At 33.4% G+C, this 21240-nt stretch overlaps 1 protein-coding gene across 5 annotated transcripts in view; it reads right to left on the reverse strand.

Moving 5' to 3' along the window:
* MAGI2 (membrane associated guanylate kinase, WW and PDZ domain containing 2) overlaps nt 1–21240 on the reverse strand; it is a 1692369-nt gene that overhangs the window by 407136 nt on the left and 1263993 nt on the right. For all 5 annotated transcript variants that reach the window (XM_074268482.1, XM_074268481.1, XM_074268480.1 and 2 more), the window contains exon 7: nt 520–577. In XM_074268482.1, the coding sequence (XP_074124583.1) occupies nt 520–577 (58 nt within the window). The remainder of the gene's footprint in view (nt 1–519; nt 578–21240) is intronic.

Genomic DNA, 21240 nt, shown 5'->3' on the forward strand with positions numbered 1-21240 from the left:
GCAATGCACCTCTATCTCTTAATGTGTGACATGGAAAATTATATCAACAGACTATCAATTTTCCAAGAGTTTTAGTAAGCAAAAAAAAGTCAGCTTTTACTTTATCTCCATCTAGAAGGAGCACAACATACCTCATTTAATTAATTTGAATAGAGATCATTTTCATAGACTACCTTGTTTGCACAATCAGGTGCTTCCAGCACTGTGAATGGAAATCAAGTGACATTTTCTTTGATATCCTTAACTATCTCCCATTTCAATAGCATAGTTTGAAACCCACTTTTGGATTAAGTGCTTTAAAATCAGTCCTCAAAGGAAAGCAGTAGCAAATGAGCTAACTTGGGAAGCAAGAAAAAAGCCAGTGTCGCTATATGCTGCAGACTGATTATTTGTTGAGACTTCAGAGAAATATGAAATGGAAATAAAAGGAAATTTAAGTCACATATGCTCAATATATGAGAAACAAATATAATTTTAGAACATATTAATAGCAAATTAATATCACATTTCAAGACTTACTCAACATAATAAGTGCCATATATGGGATCATCAATTTTCTCCCAGCCATATGGAAGCTCTGAAAAATAAAGCACAGAAATCACATTTTACAATAAAAAAGATACAATTTTAGTGTTGAGTGACTGAAGATAACATACAATATACTTGAATATAGTACTCAAAGGCAGTGCCAATTTCAGAATCATGTCACAATATCTACAAGAAGCACAGGCTTGAAAATTGGCAGTTAAACAGGCTCCTGCTCTCTAGAACAATACTTTTGGGTCTAGTTGCTTGCACTCTGCCAAACAGCAAGAATAGTATTATTATGGAATATATTATGAAATTACTTAAGATGAAAGAGGAAGAAATTGCTTCCTAAAAGTCATATAAAACATTATAGCTGCACATTATCAAAAGAAACATTGTCCAACAAACTTCACGTTTTTCAAAATACAATTGTGAGGTGAGGAAAACATCAATGATTGTATCAATCAAGGCATTATTATATGCTAAAATGACTTCTCTTTATTTGGCATAATGAACTTGTAATTCATTTTTATTATACAGTAAACAAAAAAGTTATTTTCTAATTTATAACACCTGAAAAATATAGCATGTTCCATCTACTATGAAGAAGTCTCAGATCTGTAGATCTGAATTATACAGGGAGTACTAACACCAATGAAATTACATATGTACCAAAGTATCACTTTATTAAAATTTAAATGTCACCAAAACCCTTCTTAATCAAAGAATTTTAAATAAATAAACTATGGCTATATATTCCCTGACAATATTGTTCATGTATTCACATTTTAGCAGTTAAGTTAATATTCACTTTAGCATCTCAAAAAGAGTCATGCATTCAATTAGATATAAAAATGTGATATTTAGTAGGCAAACTTGAAAACTAGATACAGACTTTTAAATAATTTTCTCTCAACTTAATAAGCCTTCAGAATAAATTCTCCTCAAGAGGCAGAAGATAAGAGGTGACTATAATGGAAATATAAAGATTGTTTACTTGCTAAGTATTAGCATACTTTATTTTATGGATAATAATGTTTAACAGTAAATGAGATGCATTGAAAAATGTTCCTCTGTGCAAGATACTATTTTTTTTGGTTGTTCCAAACTCTTTAAGTTAAATATTTAAGAATTTAAAAATATGTAAATTATGTTTAATGCTTCATTGTTTGGGTATAATGTCTTGACTCTGTGATTACTTTCTAAATTATTCATATTTGAAGTTCTTTAATATACATTTAACCCTCAAGCATCCCTCAAACATATAATCTAGATGCAAGATAATTAACTTTTTTATGGAAAAAGTCTTTTGAGGATAATAGTCATCAACTAGAATATTGCTGTTTTGAAGAACTGCATATTTTAATTTTATAATACCTATTCAATTAATGACAGATTACGCAAAAACTTAATTAAGATATGTATTTTTATTATTCGATTTGCTTCATATAGATAGGATGAGCATAGTATTGGAATTTTTATTTCATTGGTACAGAGAACCTTCCTTGGGCACTTAGGTAACATGGTGACAGAACACCTCACCTGGTGTCAGAAAGACCTGAATTCAATTCTAATTTAAAGACATTTACTAGTCATGTAACCCTGAGCAAATCATTTAACCCTTTTTGTCTCAGTTTGCTCATTTTGCTGGAAACTCTTGTCTCTTTGCTAAGAAAATCCCCAAAGAACTCTTGAAGAGTCAGACATGACAGAAAAAGAATTAAAGAATAAAATCATCCTAGCTTCTATGCCCTGTATTGTCACTTGACTCACTTATATAAACTAAGGATTGTCAGGCTTTGGCATTGACCTTATTACTGTACTCTCAGGATTTCTGGACTTTCTATCTTCCTGGCAGCTGAACTTTCTTTTATGGATTTTTCCTCCAATTACAGTGTGAGTTTCTTGAAATCAGGCACTATCTTGCTTTCTGTTTGTATCAAAAACAGTAGTGTACTAGGCACATGGTAAGTGGATGATAAATGCTTTATCATTCACTTACTTCATGCATTCCTAGGAGAGGAAATTCCCTCTAGTAATGTAGGTCAGAACCATTTATGTACTATACAGTCTAGAGAATTGTATAGTGTGCTGAGAGATAGTGTCCAAAGTCAGCCAGCCAGAAATCTCAAAGCTAGGACTTCAGCCCAAGTCTTCCATTACATTATGCAGCATATTGAGTTAATATAATAACACAGAAAAATCTGAATAATTATTTTTTATCTCCAGAAAGCCATAGTTATGATGCACATGACAGACCCAAGAATAGAGGGAATCATTCTTGAAGAATTGGTATAAAAATTTCTCAGACACCAAAAATGAGTTATTAAATTATTTTTACTGTATACAACAGAAGAATATAGATCCAAACAGATTAAGTATGGGATAGTGGGAAGTAAAAGAAGATAGCAACAAGCATGAGAAAAATTGTGAATTGAAGACAATGATCCAGGAGAGGTTATCTTTTGAAAAAAAAAAAAAAAAAGCTTTCAATAAAGCCTTTGTGATGTGGGTAATAGGAATATTTGTCAGTTGTAGCTCTGAAGTCTACTAAGATTATCAATTACTAAGATTCATAAAAAGTAAATTATTTAATTATTAATAAATTAAGCAAAGACATAGGAACTCAATTTATCTAGTTTAAAAGAGTCATCTGCATCTACAAAGAGGCTCTGTAATTCAAGAGCCTCCTGTGGACTTAAAACTAGAGATATCACTCTAATAAATAATGCCATTCCAGGATGATGAAAGGCTAGGTATGGAGTTTAATATGTCAGGTAGAATTCTTTTTTAAGAGAGTTAGAAAGTCACTTTTTACTATTGAAAGGATTCTAGTGAATGGGTAAAACAATAAAGGAAAAAAGCCAGAAAATGACAGAGGCTTTTATTTCTAGTAACCCATTTGCATCTTAGAGTATGAGGTAATTTTAAACTGTCATCTATCCATCTATCCATCTATCTATTTATCTATCTGTCATAGATATAGAAACCCAACAACTTTAACTATAATCTAATTATAGTAATGAGCGTAGTGATTATACTTATAATTTTAACTACAACAACTACTTATACTACTGGCTGAAAAAAGCATGGTTAACCTATAACATGAAAATGAGTCTTCTCCATCAATGACAAAAGACATAGTCAAATTCAGTCCTAAAATTATGAAAAAAAATTAACATTCACTTTCTAAGTTATTTTCTGTTTACCCCTATTATATTTTTCTTTTTAAACTTATTGATAGGTACCCTTCATTATTTCAGTATGAATATGACTATAATAAACATATCAAGAACACCAGTAATATTTTGTTGTAACTACTTATTTTTCTAACATTTTTGCTCTACCTACTACTTAAGCTGGGATAAAAGATCACACATATCACCTCTTCCACATTTGCCTTTGCAAAAAAAAAAAAAAAAATCCTCGCTAAATTTATAAGAAGAATGACTTGGCTTTGACTTTAAACATATTAATGAGTTAATAGATATCTTCCTTTAAAAATCAAACACCCTAAGTGAAGTATTAATTCATGTCTGAAATAAAAGCACATAATATAAGCATTAATTCTACAAGAGAATGGTCTTAAAATACCAGTGACCTTTGAATCACAATTTGAGTGAGATATTATATTATTAGCCATTTCTTTTGACCTCTCTTCAAGTGAATCTTGTGTGATATGGCAAGAAAGTATTAATGCATATAACATGACCTTTACTATGTATATGACAGAGAGAATCTACACAGGTTCATCTGAATAGAAACTACATAAAAAACATGTCACTTATCTAAGAATGATCCATGATGGCAATTTTCACCATAAGCAAAAGCAGGACCTTTTAGATCAGAAACAATAGTGGGAAAATATAGATTCTAAGGTGTTAACTTATTTTGTTTTCACTCACAAGGGAACAAGTCATACCACAAAGTATATACTGAAATACTTTGCAAAGGTGAAAAACTTCCATTACATAACACAGAAATATTTGGTTTGGTTAAGTTTGGCTAGTAAAAGTTTTGATTAGTAAAGAAAGCAAAACTTTATTTTTAAAAATGCAGTGTTTATACAAGGAAAAGTAAGGAAATATGAAGAGAAATTATTAATTTCTTAATACCTGATTTTGTTAGCTAAGCAAGGCCTTTGGAATATCTGAGCCTCAAGTTAATTTTAATGTTATGGTCATAAAAGTTTCAAATTTCATGATAATAAAGATCAAATTGGTAAGTCTAAGCTTTAGTATTCTATGTTTATTATACATATGCAATAATGGAAAATTACATGTAAATTGCCATTCTGTTGTGCTATTTTGTCTATTTTTGTGTAATGGCATGGCTATATAACATGGAACACCAAATTACCTAAAAAATTAAAATTGTGAATAACCCCAAAAGTTCAAAATGATATTTGATATGGTAGATTTAAGTAGATTGTAATATAATATCAATAATGGTTTACAATTGAGAAATAGGAAGAAAAAAAAAGAGATATCCAGGGAATGTAAGATCAGCAAAAGTGGTATGTCAGGCAAACAGAAAAAGCAAGGAATAAATAGATAGACAGATGTAATACTACATTTAGACCAAGAGGAGGCCCCCCCCAGGAGGATTTGTGAAAAGATAATGGATCTTGTGATTGATAGAGGATAAAACATGTTTGGGTTGCTATCTACACCAATTGTACACTGACATATCCATAAAAATAATGAAATATTTGTGTTATACCTTTATTTTTTTTCAGTAAGTAAAAATAATTTTTTTTTTGCCTCTCATCTTCCCATAATTGGGAAACACCAACAATACATTTGTAACAAATATACATAGTCAAGCAAAACAAATTTTCTCCTTGGTCAGGTCCAAAATATATGTCTCATCCTGTCCCCTGGGTCCTTCATTTCTCTGTAAGATATATACTTGATCACATTAATCTCTTGGAATCAACATTGGTGAATTTATTATTCTTTCTGTTATTGTTGAGTCTTTCACTAGTGTTCCACTCTTCATGGCCCAATAATAGACTTGTCCATGGGGTTTTCTTGTCAAATATACTAGAGTTGTTTACCTTTTCCTTTTACAGATAATGAATTGAGGCAAATAGAGATTAAGTGACTTGTCCAGAGTTTTGTAGTTTATAAGTGTCTGAGGTGAAATTTGAACTCAGATATTCCTGACTCCAGCCTAGGTGCTCTATTGACTGCATCACCTAGCTGTCTTCTGCTAATTAACAAAACTAGCCTAAAAATATTATTCATGATTAAGTCTCACACACTAGAAATAGCTTTATTACTTTAGCAATCATTTCCCAGTTGGAATCTTTATATAGTGATAACTAAATTCTTTCCTGAAAAAGTATTCCCTAATCTGCATGCTAGCTTTTTCTGTAAATGGCATCATAAAATGGGCAATAAGATTGGAGTTTCCCAGGAGAGTCATCAAAAAAAAAAGTGTCTTATACCTCCTTAGGTAAGGCTTTATTCTATATATTTCCCTGGGATACATTTCTATCATTAAATAGAGAAGAAAAAGGATGACAAGAGATAACTGACATAATTAAAATATAGCTATCACTGACCTTTGGGTTCTTATAAAATCATGATAAATCTCTACTCTGTTCATGCTGTGAGGAGTTTAGATCCCAGCAGATTACACGAATATATTGATTCAGTTGTTTTTAGAACTGTGTACTGGATGTGTGGATCTTGCTCTTTTTACAATGATAAAACTCTTACAGTGAACCAGAAGCATTCCTTTAGCAGTTGAAGAAACTGAGGCAGGTAGGGATTAAAGGGGTTTCCCAGGATCATTAAAAGGCATAGCTAGCAAATGGCTGAGTCCAAATTAGAGCATATAATTTTCTGATTTCAGGAGTAGGTCTCCAACCATTGAACTACTTGGAGTTGCCAAAGGGGTCCATGATACACACAAAAAAGTTAAAGAAACCATGGATTAAATGAGAGGATAGTAAGAAAAGACTCGAGAATAGGGAATAGCAGCTAAGAAGAGACCTACATTTAGAGAAAAAGGTTCTAAGTGGGCAGAACACTTGCTGAAGAGATACTGGAAAAATTCCAGAGATCAATACTATAACAAGATTTGGCTCTGGAAATTGCTCATCTGACTGAAACTAAGGAGGTATCCTGAGCCTTGAAAGAAAGACAAACTGTCACTTATTAAGCCTGGGATGAAGAGTAAGCAAGTAAGTCTGGGGACAAAATAGAAAAGGAATTGTAAAAGCCTAATTATTTTAGAATCATATGAAGCTAGTAAGGAATTACTGTAGTTGACCTAGAAATAGTATTGGATTGGAAGTCATGGCATCTGTTTGAATCTTGACTCTGTGTCTCAGTACCTAAAAGAGAAAGAGTCAATTTGTTTTTGGACACCTGAGTTTGCTCATATATAAATTTAAGGTTTAAACTAATACCTAGCATTTATATAGTACTTTAATGTTTGCAAAATGGTATGTAAATGTTTTTCATTTAAGCTTCACAATACATGCAGGAGGTAGGCACTGTTATTAACTGCATTAACATGAAGATACTAGGGCACAGATAGATTAAGTAAATGTCCCTGTGCCACATAGGGAACATCTAAAGCAACATTTGAATTCAGGTCTTCCTGATTACAAATCCAGCATTTAATCAATGTCCTATACTATCCAGGTGCATGGATTAAATTATTACTAAAGTCTCTTTAGCTCTTAAATTTGAGGATACTAAGAAGTGAGAGTATCTGTCCCAATAACTTGTTTGTCTGTGTAAATTGGTAGTTTGAAATTAGTTTTTCATATAATGTGAAAAAAGTTTTGTATACTAACCAAAGAACAATAATAGTTTGTGCAAATGACTCAATGAAGGTAATTATATTAGAAAAATAGGAAAGGTAAGGGTCCCCAAATTCATGATCCTTTTGGTGGGGGATATCTGAGCTTCTGGTGATGATATAAAAATTTAGTAAACAAAAATTGGGGGAAACTTTTCTGTAGCAAGTTTCTCCAAAACCTGTTTTCATCAGTGGGCTTTACCATGGAAAAAATTCCTTCTTATGTTTTAATTATTAATATAAAATAATATGAATTTATATCATCCACTAGATGAAAGTATGAAAAATGTTTAATTGTAAAACAGCTTATTTTTTTTTCTTCTAGTTTTTAAGGGAATGCAGTTTAATGTAGTTTTTTTAAAAATATATGATAAACCAAACCTACTTTTGATTCCTAGTCCTGTAGTTCTCTGCTTTTTTTCATTGGGATCACTAAATCACTTCTTTCTTTTCCCATATTGTGTTCCCAAGACTTTCAAGAATACAATTTAAACAACGCCAAGATCATCATGAATAAACTTTTAAATGGCTCCAGTCCTAGTCTGGGGAACATAAGAAAGAGAAAAAGAACAAATACTCTATCAGGAACTTCTACTCTAATTGAATGAATGAATGAAAAAGTATTTATTAAGCCATTTATTTCATGCCAAGCATTAGGGATGTAAATACAAAAACAACAATCCCTGACTTTGGGGCCCTCACATTCTGATGGATGTACCAAGGAGTGATAATAGCTTAGGATGGTGAGTGTGGCCTTAAGGGAGTAGACTAACATACCTTTTCTTGTATGGCAACAAAGCTTTGATTATGATTCTAGGCTAAGGAGAAATCTAGAAAGTAGTGTAACTGGCTTGATCCTAGATATAATGGGTATGTGAGGCAATCACCTGTCAAGGTATGTGTGTGTGTGGGGGGGAGGAAGTAGGGAGGAAGGTATTCCAACATTAATGACATTAAAGTGGTAAGTATTCCCTTTACTTTAGTCAGATATTACTATTAAGAACTCATATGTTGTTTTTGATTTTGATCGGGACTGAATAAGACCTCCTCATCTTCATTAACAAGGAATATCATCAGGATACATCCTGAATTAATTAAAACAATCTACCCCCCTAAAGCAAACTGGGAAAAGCATTGATAGGATCATCTGGGTTCTAGGTAGACTTTTTAATTTGATTAGGCCTTTTGTTCAAGTGGGCCTTTTTAGGCTCTTAGGTGACCAGAAATCCAAGTCGTATGGTCAGAGGCCACTAAAAAGTACCTGGGTAGAACAGCTTGAACCTTAGCCCCATGGGCCAATCAAGTTCTGGGAACAATTTTGTATTCTAGAGTACTTTCTATACAAGACAGAAGAGTTTGTAGAGGCAGTAGAAGATTTTGATGAAGTGAATGTTCCTTAGAAAGATTATTCTGGCCATAGTATGGATAATAAATTGAAGAGGAGGGATACTGGAAAAGAAGGGAGCAGTTTGTTAGGTGGCTATTAGAATACTAAAGGTAGAGATAATGAGGTTCTGGTTGTATGGATGGAGGGGAGGAAATGTTAGAATTACTGTGGAAGTAAAATTGAAAATATTTTATTCACAAAACACTATAAGATATATAGTATGTGTTTTACTCATCTTATACATGAGAAAATCAAGACTTTGAAAGTTGCGTTGACTTGCCCATGCTCACCAAGTGTAAGTGGCTGAGCTGCAACTTAGAACCAATTGATCTAGCAGCAGCAAGCCCAGTGCTTTTCTTACTATACAACATTATCATAATAAGGCAGTATATTTTAAATATCAAATGGGTAAATGCCATAGAAATTTATAATTAAGGTGAAAATGAAGCTGTTTGGGGAAATTTTCATAGAAGAGATGAAACTTAAACTCGACTGTGAAAAGAAAGAAAGGAAGTGAAGGAAGGAAGGAAGGAAGGAAGGAAGGAAGGAAGGAAGGAAGGAAGGAAGAGAGGGAGGGAGGGAGGAAGGGAGGGAGGGAGGGAGGAAGGAAGGAAGAGACAGATAGATCATTCTTTGGGATCACTGATGTACAAGTGTTATGTTGCGGAAATTGTAAAGGGGACAAACCAGGTTCTGAATATCGAGAGATTATTGTTCAAGTTCTAGATGTCAGGTATTGAAAAGTTAAGCTAGGGTTATGGCAGTAAGAATAGAACTAGAGGGACATATGGGAAAAATATTATGAAAGATGGATTAATGGAATTTGGTAGATGATAGTCTATCGGGTAAAAAGGAAAACAAGAAGTTAAAAATGTTATTAAAATTGCCAGTATTACTGATAGAGAATATGATGGTATCATTGACAGAAAGGAGAATGTTATAAGGGGGAACTTATAATTATGCAATATTTAAGTAGAAGTACCAAAAATCAGTTGAGAATGTAGGGCTGAATTTCAGGATTATTGCCATGATTGAAGACATAGATTGGAATGCTTTTTAGAAGCAATGGTTGAAGGTATGGTAGTGCATAACATTTCTGATGGAGAGAATATTAAGCATGGAATCCTAGGACTGAGCAGTGGGAGTAAATTTACATTTAAAATTCTAATATTAGAGGTGAGAAGAGAAAATAGTACTTAATAAATACCATTTAAGTTCTTGATTCAGTAGCATTTGTGCTATGTCAGAACCAGTTCTCAGCAGTGGCATGAGCCAGATTGTGAAAGGCTGAGATTGAAATTCCAGGCAGACTAGCAGAGTTGTGTGAAGGCCATGTGTTTAAATATTAGAGAAAGGAAGAAGTGGGTTGTTGAAAAAAATTATAAGTGATGAATCTAAACATAAGTCTAAAACTGGGAGATTAATCTATACAGAAAAGCAATTTTGAAGAGAAATGAAAATTAAGATGCTTGGGGGAAAGCTTCAGGTATGACATCTTTCTTAAATGTCCAAACTGAACCTAACATCCAGAGCACTTATCTAAACAGATTGGGATGGATGAGTGCTGGAAGTCCAAGTAGCACAAAATCAGTGGATATCCATATAGGTGAAGAAAGTTATCACTGAAGAGGTTGGTTGCAAGTAGTAGGCAATCAGTCTGGGGGAGACTCAAGGGGATGAGGCAGTAGGCTGGAATTCAGTCACTAGAAACTTGGGGCTATAGTATCAGTGGAGGGACAGCAACAAAACTGAATTGAAATCAACTTTGAACAATTGTCTACTTTGCTTTGGCAGTGAAGATAGTCCTTTCCTTCTACATCTGTTATATTCTGACAGGGATAGCATTAGTATCTTACTTGTAGGGGTTAGTGGTTCCATTTGAGAAGGTTGAGGAAATTCATAGGATATGCTATGGAGGGCTTATTTAAAAACCTCTATTTTTTTTAAAAGAGTTTTGTCCTTTGAAACTCTTCACTGATAAGACATATTAGTTAATTAACTAGATGATTAGAATAGTACTCAATTTTAGCCTTGGATTTTCTAGATATATGTTCTGATTCTTTGTTTCCAAATTCAAAAAAGTCTATGATTCATTTATATCATAACTGATATCACCAATTCCAAACCTTTTTGAAATATTACACAGATTTTGATTGATTTGTGGAAGGAAATGAAATCATGGGCTTTTGACGGTGGAAGGGCCACTAATTATTAACATTTTCATATAACTGGAGAATGAAAGAATTGTAAAAAATGACTGGAAAGAGCCCATCCAGTCTAAATGGTACTATTACAATGGCAGAAACAAGGCATGGACCCACATTTAACACCACATACTAAGATAAGATCAAAATGGGTCCAAGATTTAGGCATAAAGAAGGAGATCATAAATAAATTGGAGGAACATGGGATGGTTTACCTCTCAGACTTGTAGAGGAGGAAGGAGTTTGTGTCCAAGGGAGAACTAGAGACCATTATTGATCACAAAATAGAAAATTTTGATTACACCAAATTAAAAAGTTTCTGCACAAACAAAACTAATGCAAATAAGATTAGAAGGGAAGTAACAAATTGGGAAAACATTTTACAGTTAAAGATTCTGATAAAGGCCTCATCTCCAAAATATACAGAGAATTGATTTTAATTTATAAGAAATCAAGCCATTCTCCAATTGATAAATGGTCAAAGGATATGAACAAACAATTTTCAGATGATGAAATTAAAACTATTTCCACTCATATGAAAGTGTTCCAAATCACTACTGATCAGAGAAATGCAAATTAAGACAACTCTGAGATACCACTACACACCTGTCAGATTGGCTAAGATGACAGGAACAAATAATGATGAATGTTGGAGGGGCTATGGGAAAACTGGGACACTGATGCATTGTTGGTGGAGTTATGAAAGAATCCAACCATTCTGCAGAGCAATCTGGAATTATGCCCAAAAAGTTATCAAACTGTGCATACCCTTTGACTCAGCAGTGCTACTACTGGGCTTATATCCCAAGGAAATACTAAAAAAGGGAAAGGGACCTGTATGTGTCAAAATGTTTGTGGCAGCCCTTTTCATAGTGGCTAGAAACCAGAAAATGAATGGATGTCCATCAATTGGAGAATGGTTGGGTAAATTATGGTATATGACTGTTATGGAATATTATTGTTCTGTAAGAAATGACCAACAGGAGGAATACAGAGAGGCTTGGAGAGACTTACATCAACTGATGCTGAGTGAAACGAGCAGAACTAGGGGATCATTGTACACTTCAACAATGATACTGTATGAGGATGTATTCTGATGGAAGTGGATATCTTCAACATGGAGAAGAGCTAATCCAATTCCAATTGATCAATGATGGACAGAATCAGCTATATCCAGAAAAGGAATACTGGGAAATGAGTGTAAACTGTGAGCATTGTTTTTTGTTTTGTTTTGTTTTGTTTCTCTTCCCAGATTATTTTTACCTTGCGAATACAATCCTTCCTTTGCAACAACAACAACAAAATTCGGTTCTGCCCATATATATTGTACCTAGGATATACTATAAGATATTTAATATGGATGGGAATGCCTGCCATCTAGGGGAGGGGGTGGAGGGAAGGAGGGGAAAAATTCAGAACAGAAGGGAGTACAAGAGATAATGCTGTAAAAAAAAATTACCTATGCATATGTACTGTCAAAGAAAATGTTATAATTATAAAAATTAATAAAAATAAAATAAAATTTTAAAAAATTAAAAAAAAATAAAATAAATGGTACTATTACATTTTAGTGAACATCTTAAACATATAGGAATATCTTTATCAGGCAATTTCTGAAATGTTCTGAAGACTAAATTAAATGTATTGACATAGTGTATTATAATTGATTTATGTATTCTTAATATCATTAGTTAGGACCATATCTGTCATTTGGATGAATTTCAGTAAATTCACACCATAGACATTATAATCCAATAGAGAGATATTTTAAAATATAATGAACTTGATATAGAGCATGTCTCAAAAGTCTTAGTACAATTTAAAAAGATTTAATTGCACTGAGACTTCTGGTACACTCTATGTTATAGTGAGAATATCTTACCATTTAAAATATCTAGGAGAAGCCTCTACCTATATCACATAATAATATTGGGAAAATGGAATAGTTATCTTTATTCCTCAGACCGAATAAAATTCTATGTAAGAATTTGCTCTGTTAATTTTTCCATTTACAGTGAAGCCTTTTAGTGATATTTAATGTTGATTAAAAATCACACTTAACCTAATCAAACAGAACCATCACAATGAAAACCCTGGGCTACTCAAGCATAAGTATATAAGATTAGTTTGGTAAAGTCTTCCCTGACAGCAGTGTTTAAAGCATTTTTCTACTATGCTGGATTAAAGGAGTATTGTGCTGATTTTATATACCATTAAACAAGAGCATCCATTTTGTTTGGGCCATGAAAATCACAATTGCTAAGAAGTGAGCATGTCTTACAAATAAGCAAGCTTGGGCATTTTGAAGAATGGGTGGTCGGGGGATGTGTCTGTGTCACGGATTCTATATGTTTTCTGGTCTGCTGAGCTTAGCATGCTCCTGTCAGGGTGAAGAAGCAGCTGGGAAGCAATTCTGAAAAGAATGCTTGAAAAACAAATAAAAACGCCAGCTGTCAACATCATTTGTGTTGTGAAGAGAGGAAAGGCACTTTCCCAAACTTTCCATTTGTGATGTGAAGTGGTTTTTAAAAGTACCATATATTAGACAACACACTCGCTTAATGAGCAAAGCGACAGAGGGAATTATACTATGTCAAGGTTCCTAGTATTTGGATTTTTCCTTAGGCTGGACCAAAGATTATGCATTATTCTGACTAGGGCATAAAGTACTTGGGATTTTGCAGAATTTCTTATCTACTCTATTTGAAGGCTACATAGATGAAATGGGGATAGGAGATGAGTTAGAAAAAGACTTCCTCACAGAGAAAAATGTTGATTAGTATCCTTTTCTTTTTAGTTTGTAACATTGGATATTTTATCTCACACCTTACCTATTGGAGAAGAACAGAGATTGTATTTTTGCTTTTCTTTATATTCTCAAAATTTAGTGCCTTACTTGTCACATAGTAAGTCTTTAATGAATGCTGATAGGAATTAAAATATTAATAGCAATGTCTAAACATAGACAAGATTTGGATGTGTGCCTGTAATAATGTCCTCCAATAATTTCTAGAGCATTTAACTGTATCCATCATCATCATCATCAACAGCAGCAGCAACAACAAAGTTTAGGAAATACTGCAATGTGGCAGGCACTGTGCTTAAGGGTATAGGATATAAAGAAAAGCAAAAACATGGTCCTTGTTCTGAGAGACCCCCAATTTTAATGGAAGAGAGAACATGCAAACAACTCTAGATAGTAAAAAATGGGAAATAAGCTCACAGGAAAGGCATTAAGAGTATGGATGAGTTTTAATGGAAGCTAGGAAAGTCAGGAGATGGAGCTGAGGAGGATAGCATATCAGGTATAGAGGATGGCCAGAGAAAAGTTTGAGTCAGGAGACAGTGTCCCTAAAGGAGAATTTTCTAAATTATATTCTTTTTAGATATTGGCCATGTATTCAATGGACTATTTTGTCTTAAAAGACTACCATCATCCAAGAGCAAAAGAGACCATCATTTCCTTAGTTCTTTTAAAAAGAACTTCAGAGAAGTTAAATGGCTTGTCCATATCACAGCTACTAATGATGGAGCATTATCTCCCAAAAAGAGAGAGGAGGTTCACCCACCCTTCTCTACATAGAAATCCTGAAAGGTTATATAATGCAACACCTGAATTTCCATGTTACAAGCAAAAGACCTATAATGCATTGGCACTTGTCTTGATACCTAAACAAGCACTTAGCAAATACTCTGCCAATCGAAGACACTATTGCAATTTTTAGCAATAATTCTCAATAGCCTTTTTTATCAAAAGCTTGGAAGGTATATGTATAAGTAAATAACAACAGACTTACTAAAAGGCCATTGATACTACTGTTTATGTTAATTTTATTTTTTCCTAGGCAGTCTTGCTAAATCATAATAGCAGATTTTTCAAGCGTTAAGTGATAATAAAAGTGTCTTAATGTTATGGATTATTATTGTTCTATAAGAAATGACCAGCAGGATGATTTCAGAGAGGCCTGGAGAGGCCTCATATGAACTGATGATAAGTGAAATGAGCAGAACCAGGATATCATTATATACAGCAACAGCAAGATTATATGGTGATCGATTTTGATGGATGTGGTTCTTCTCAACAATGAAATGATTCAGACCAATTCCAATGATCTTGTGATGAAGAGAGCTATCTATACCCAGAGAGAGGCCTATGGGAACTGAGTGGATCACAACTTAGCATTTCTACTCTTTTTGTTGTTGTTTGCTTGAATTTTATTTTCTTTCTTATTTTTCTTCCTTTTTGATCAGATTTTTCTTGTGCAGCAAGATAATTGTATAAATATATATACCTATATTTGATTTACACATATATTTATCACATTTAATATATATTGGATTACTTGCCATCTAGGGGAAGGGGGGAATTGGAACACAATGTTTTGCAAGGGTCAATGTTGAAAAATTATCCTTGCATATGTTTTGAAAATATAAAGCTTCAATACAAAAAAGAAAAAAAGAAAAGTGTCTTAAATCATTTTACAGTGGAAGCAAGCAAACATACTCTTATACCAATGGGGGGAAAAATCATTTTGCTACTTTATGGGATATAGCTATGGTACAGACAGAGGAGACATGTACGACAACTCCATAAGATTTGGAAAAGAGAACCAGGCCATATCACATTTCTGCCTAACTTTATGATGGCAAGAAAATAAAGGGACATGAAAATAAGCCGAGAAATGGATTTTCTTACATTCACCACAGCAAGTGTATTTGTACAACATAAAAGAGTCTAGAATAGAAAACATGCTGCCTGCTGTGACTGCAAAGTATCCTGGAGCCTAATACATTGGAGAAATTCTTGGAGAATATTTCATCCTTGTGAAAAATATTACCCATATAAAGCTGTCAAAATCAGTGTCAGTTTGGGTTACCTGCCATGGAAAAAGCCAGCCAGTTCCACAAATTAGGCTACCCTGAAGGCCTGTCTAGTTTATATGCCAGACTTTCAGAATATATTAAAGGCCCAAATGGAACTGTGATTTGTACCCAAGGTAGCAACTGGACTGGGTGTAAATTGTACTGAGGAGTGACACTGTACATTTTTATGCAGAAATTATCAACTATCTGTGACCTTAAGGTTAAGTTTACTAGCTTACAATTCAGACCATTCAATAAAACAAAGTTAGACCAAACAGACATATCAAAGCACACACAACAAGCTCTTTGGACCAAATTGGCTTTTGACAGTATTTGTGGAAAATAAAATAATCAATAAAAATTTTAATGAGTGCATATACATACATATATACACACACATATGTGTGTTGCATATGTATGTTGGTATATCATATTGTCTCTGCCTATGGTTTTAAAAGCAATTTGAGCAGTTTAAAATATATATTCACAAATATGTATATATATATAAAATGTCTTTTATCAATACACATAATATATGTATATATAATATATAAATGATATAATATATAATTTAAGACAGTACTAGCAAAGAAGGTAGATCATGAAAACCAATAGATTATGAATATCATGAATAAATACATGTTATATTTAGTGAGAGGCATAGATGACACAGTGGATAGAATGGAGTTAGGCAGACTTGAGTTCAAATGTAACCTCAAACACTATCTGTGTAATCTTAGACAAGTCACTTAACTATGTTTGTATCAGTTTCTTCATCAGCAAAAGGAGCTAGACAAGGAAATGGCAAAACATTGCAATATCTTCACCTCAAAATGGGGTCACAAAGAGCATGTGACATGATTGAAATGACTGAATAAGAATAATATTAAAGAAGTCATCTATGTAAGTCTTAAGAAGTGATGAATGCTGAGGAATGTGAGAATTGTGTATTTGAATAGGATAGGATATAATCTGAAGAAAACAAGACTTCACTTTGCCTAGATGGAAGGAACAAATTAGATTTTCAAAGAGAAAAGCTTACTAAGTAGAGGGTTGAAGATTTATACAACATTAATATCCTGTGTTCTTGTATTTAATATGGTGCAATGGAAACAACACTGGAATTAGAGTCGTAGCCTTTGAGTTCAGATCCCCAGTTCTAATATTTATTATCTATATATGTTGAGTAAGACTTTTAACATGTCAGAGTCTCAATTTCTTCATAAGTAAAATGGAATTGTTAGATGACCATAAACCTAGCATCCCTTCTAGCTCCAATCTAAGATTTTGTAACCTCTGTAGATTATAAATTTGATTTTCAGCTACATAATTAGCTAACTTGTATAAAATGATAATTCCAAATAGATGAAGAGACTGTAATACAAATGTAAAAAAACAAAAACAAAAAACCAAACAAACCTGGAAATAGGAGGCAAATGAAGAAGCTTATTTCCTAGTTTGGTTTGACTATCTGTCTTTAACAAAGGTAAAGAGATAAGAACTTTCTTTCCCCTTATTTTGCTCTTCAAAACTGTCATGGTACAGAGAGTTCAAAGATAAAATATAATTTTAAAATACTATCAGCCATAAATCCAAATTAAATCAATATTGACAAATAGAAATTGAAGTAACTATAGGTAAGGTGATGATGATATTTTCATTAGATACATCTCTGTTTTCACAAAAAAATTGGTTTTATGAAAATTTCAGTCAATTAAAAAAATTACTACTTTTTTTTTTTTTTTTTTTTTTTTTTTTTTTTTTTTTGTGGTAGGAGCAATAGCCAATCTCATGCAATTAGTTTAGTTTGTCGTTAAATGGTATTGAAAATATTTTGGACATTTAGTTGTGTCAAGGGACTATGGCTAAGGTTGTCATCTTGGTTTCCTAGTGACCTTAGTTCAAAATTCTTCATGGAGCTCCAACTGGCCCCTCTTACTTGATTGGTGAACTACCCTGTGGCAACAAAGAGACTGAGGAGTTGAATTCAATTGAATCCTTGAGAATATCTTGTAATAGCTAAGGAAATATCCTTTTCTAAACAGTCAGATCTTCAGTGTTTCATTTTCTTCCATCATTGGACCTGAGCTACCAAAGGACAGGCTGGAGTCAGACCTTGCTTTTAGCTTCTAAAGATGAACCTATAACTGGGTGATAAAATTACAGTCAGAAAATGAGACAAATGTCAAGGAGCTTAACTTGAACACTTGCTTTTAAAATTTTTAAATATTTTTAAAAATCATCTCTAAACAATTAGAAGTGGTAATGATAATAATAATAATAACTAACATTCCTGGAGTGCTTATTTATATGCTAAGCACTATGCTAAGTACTTTACAATGCTTATATGATTTTATCCTCCCAAGAACCCTGGAAGGAAAATGCCATTATTATTAGCCTCATTCCCTGAAGGAACTTGAGGAAGGCAGAGTTTAAGTAACTTGTCCTAGGATCCACATTTAGTGTCTGAGGTATGATTTGAATTCAGTTTTGATTTTATGTTTGGAATCAAGGTGTCTTCTGATAATATAGAAAATCATATTTTGATTAAGAAAAATATTTTATAAGCATATCGGGGTTGTAGTTATGTTATTACTTTCAGTTTAAGCAGAAATTCACACTCCTGGCATTATGAGATGTTTTAAGGAATATACATTTAATAATTTATTTATATATTAAGACTTCCTTAAAAGTTGTCATTGGGCAGCTACATGGTGCAAAGTATAGAGTACTTACTGGATTTAGAATATGGAAGACTCCTCTTCCTAAATTCAAATTTCACTTTAGATACTAACTGTATGTATGACTCTGGGAAATTCACATAACCCTATTTACCTCTGTTTTCTCATCTCTAAAATTAGCTGGAGAAGGAAATGGGAAGCTATTCCAGTTATTTTTGTCAAGAAAGCTCTAAGTGGGGTCATGAAGACTTGAATAGGACTGAAAAGCAACTGAACAACACCTGATTCCCCAAAATGGAAGTTCTTTCTCTTTTTTCTTGAATCAACCCAAATTGTATTTATAGTCATTTTACTTTTAATATTTGTCTGTCTTTTCAGACTAAGATTTCACATTATTCTTCTTCACATACTTTTGCTTCCCTAATTACATTTTATATATTGTTTATTTATATATCTGTGCACATTCTGTATTTACCAGGTAGAATATAGTCTTTGAGATCAGTAACTGTTCAATTTTTGACTTTAGATCGCCATTGCCTAGTATACAGTAGCCCTTAAAATATGCTTACCTATTTTATAGTTATGTGTGTACATATATGTATGTATGTATATATGTGTGCATATACATATATGCCCTATTATATTATAAAATGTGATTTTTTTGTTGTTGTTGTTCAATGACTTCAGTTATGTCTGACTTTTCATGACCCCTTTTGGGATTTTCTTGCAAAGATTCTGGAGTGGTTTGTTTTTTAAAAGTAAGGAAACTGAAGCAAACAGGATTAAGTGCTGAGTCTGGGATCATATAGCTAGTAATGTCTGAAGCAAGACTAAACTCAGGAAGAAGAGTTTTCGTGACTCCAAGCTTGGAATTCTATCCACTATCTACTGTACCATCTAGCTGCCCAAATAAAGAAAAAAATTCTAGCCATTCTGTGTACTACCTAGTTTTTGTTGTTTAGTCCTGTTCAATTCCTTGTGACCTTGTGGACCCTAATGCCCATAGGGTTTTCTTGGCAAAGACACTGGAGTGATCTGCCATTTCTTTTTTCCAGTTGATTAAGGTAAATTAAAATTAAAATGATTTCCCTAGTATCATACACTAGTAAATGTGTAAGGATATATTTGAACTGTGGTCTTCCTGAAACTGAGACCCAGTGCTTTATCCAATTAGCTACCTGATTGTCTATAGGGATGTTAAACTATGCCAAAATGAATAATTACCATCATCCCTCATGCTTAGTCTAACTTTTTTGGGAAGGTTGCTGAGTCTAAAAGAATTTTAATCAATGGGAATGAGAAGTTAACATGGAATATCAAGACTAACTGGATTATTGGAATTTGGTTGGAATTCCTCTATACATGATAGTCATGTCATAAATAGGTGACTGAACTATTGAGCGAGTCATCTTGTCATCATTTTGTAATTTTCTGTTGCTTAAGAGATGACCCCAGTGTCTTTTGGGTTTTCTTAATATAATGAGTTAGTAGCCATTGAAGTGAATTTGCTTTTCCTATTGGTAACATACAACATAAGTAATACAGCATACCCTTTTCCAATCCAATAATTGAGGTTGTGAGCTTTCTTCTGGCCAAAAATGGCTGAAGCAGTAATAGGTTAACAGATAAAGAGAAAGTCTTCTATTTGGCTAAGGACCCTGCTTTAAGGATGTGTATAAAAGATTTAAGCAAATGATCTTTCACATTCTTCCCTGGAAGTTTTTGAGTGAGGGGGATTACTATGAATTTCCAGGTAAGGGAAGGGCAGTTGATCAGTCTTCTACCTGAACACCATATCTTGAATCAAATGAATCATATTTCTTTTTTGATTATTCTTAAACTCGTCAGTCCAAATATCCTGACTTACCTAGCTGAGCAAGGAAGTGATTATACCACTGTCAACAAAATACCCTGAAGTAAACTTGGTGAATCAGGAGTCTCAAAAATTCTTCTGTCCCATATGTTTCCTGTGTTTATACCATGTTTATTTCTTTGTGCTTGAAGTTTGATCCCACTCTCCATAGGGCCCTTTTGTGTAGGTAGCAAGGGAAGGAGATGTTTTTGCACCTCTGTTCTTAGTATACTTCGTTGCAATTATCCTTTTGTAAAAGTTAATGATTTCAATATTAATATTGGAGGTGGGGAATACTAAATGGGTATTTATGAGTAATAATATTAGAAGGTAATAATAATACCCTCTGAAGACTCCATCTGACCATATGAGTGGGAGAGTGAAGAATTGTTCCATGTGTTTTGTTTTTCTCTTTGTGTTGAAATACATGGGAGCTTTTGGAATACATGGGAGCCTCAATGTTATGCCAAAGTTCTCTTTTATTGTCCTGACTCAGTTTCCCTAATTATCCTGACTCAGTCCTGCCTAGGTTTCCCTGCTTCTCGGTTCTGCAAAACCTTCCCTTCCTCTTTATCATAATACTTGATAAGGGGGCATCTAGGTGGTGCAGTGAATAGAGCACCAGCTCTGAATTCAGGAGGACCCGAGTTCAAATCTGGTCTCAGACACTTAACACTTCCTAGCTGTGTGACCCTGGGCAAGTCACTTAACCCCAGCCTCAGAAAAAGGAAAAAAAAATACTTGATAAGGATAAAAGATCTTATGTTTTAGAATATCAGAATGCCTCTCCCATCCCAAGCTATTGGAATGTCAGATAATGTCTAATCAAGATGCCTCTCCCACGTCTGGGGTGCCTCTCCCAGATTATGTCATTCCATCTCCCAAGCCTCACCCCACCCAGTCAGA

The sequence above is a fragment of the Sminthopsis crassicaudata genome, chromosome 5 (genome assembly GCF_048593235.1).
Source record: "Sminthopsis crassicaudata isolate SCR6 chromosome 5, ASM4859323v1, whole genome shotgun sequence".
Lineage (NCBI taxonomy): Eukaryota > Metazoa > Chordata > Mammalia > Dasyuromorphia > Dasyuridae > Sminthopsis > Sminthopsis crassicaudata.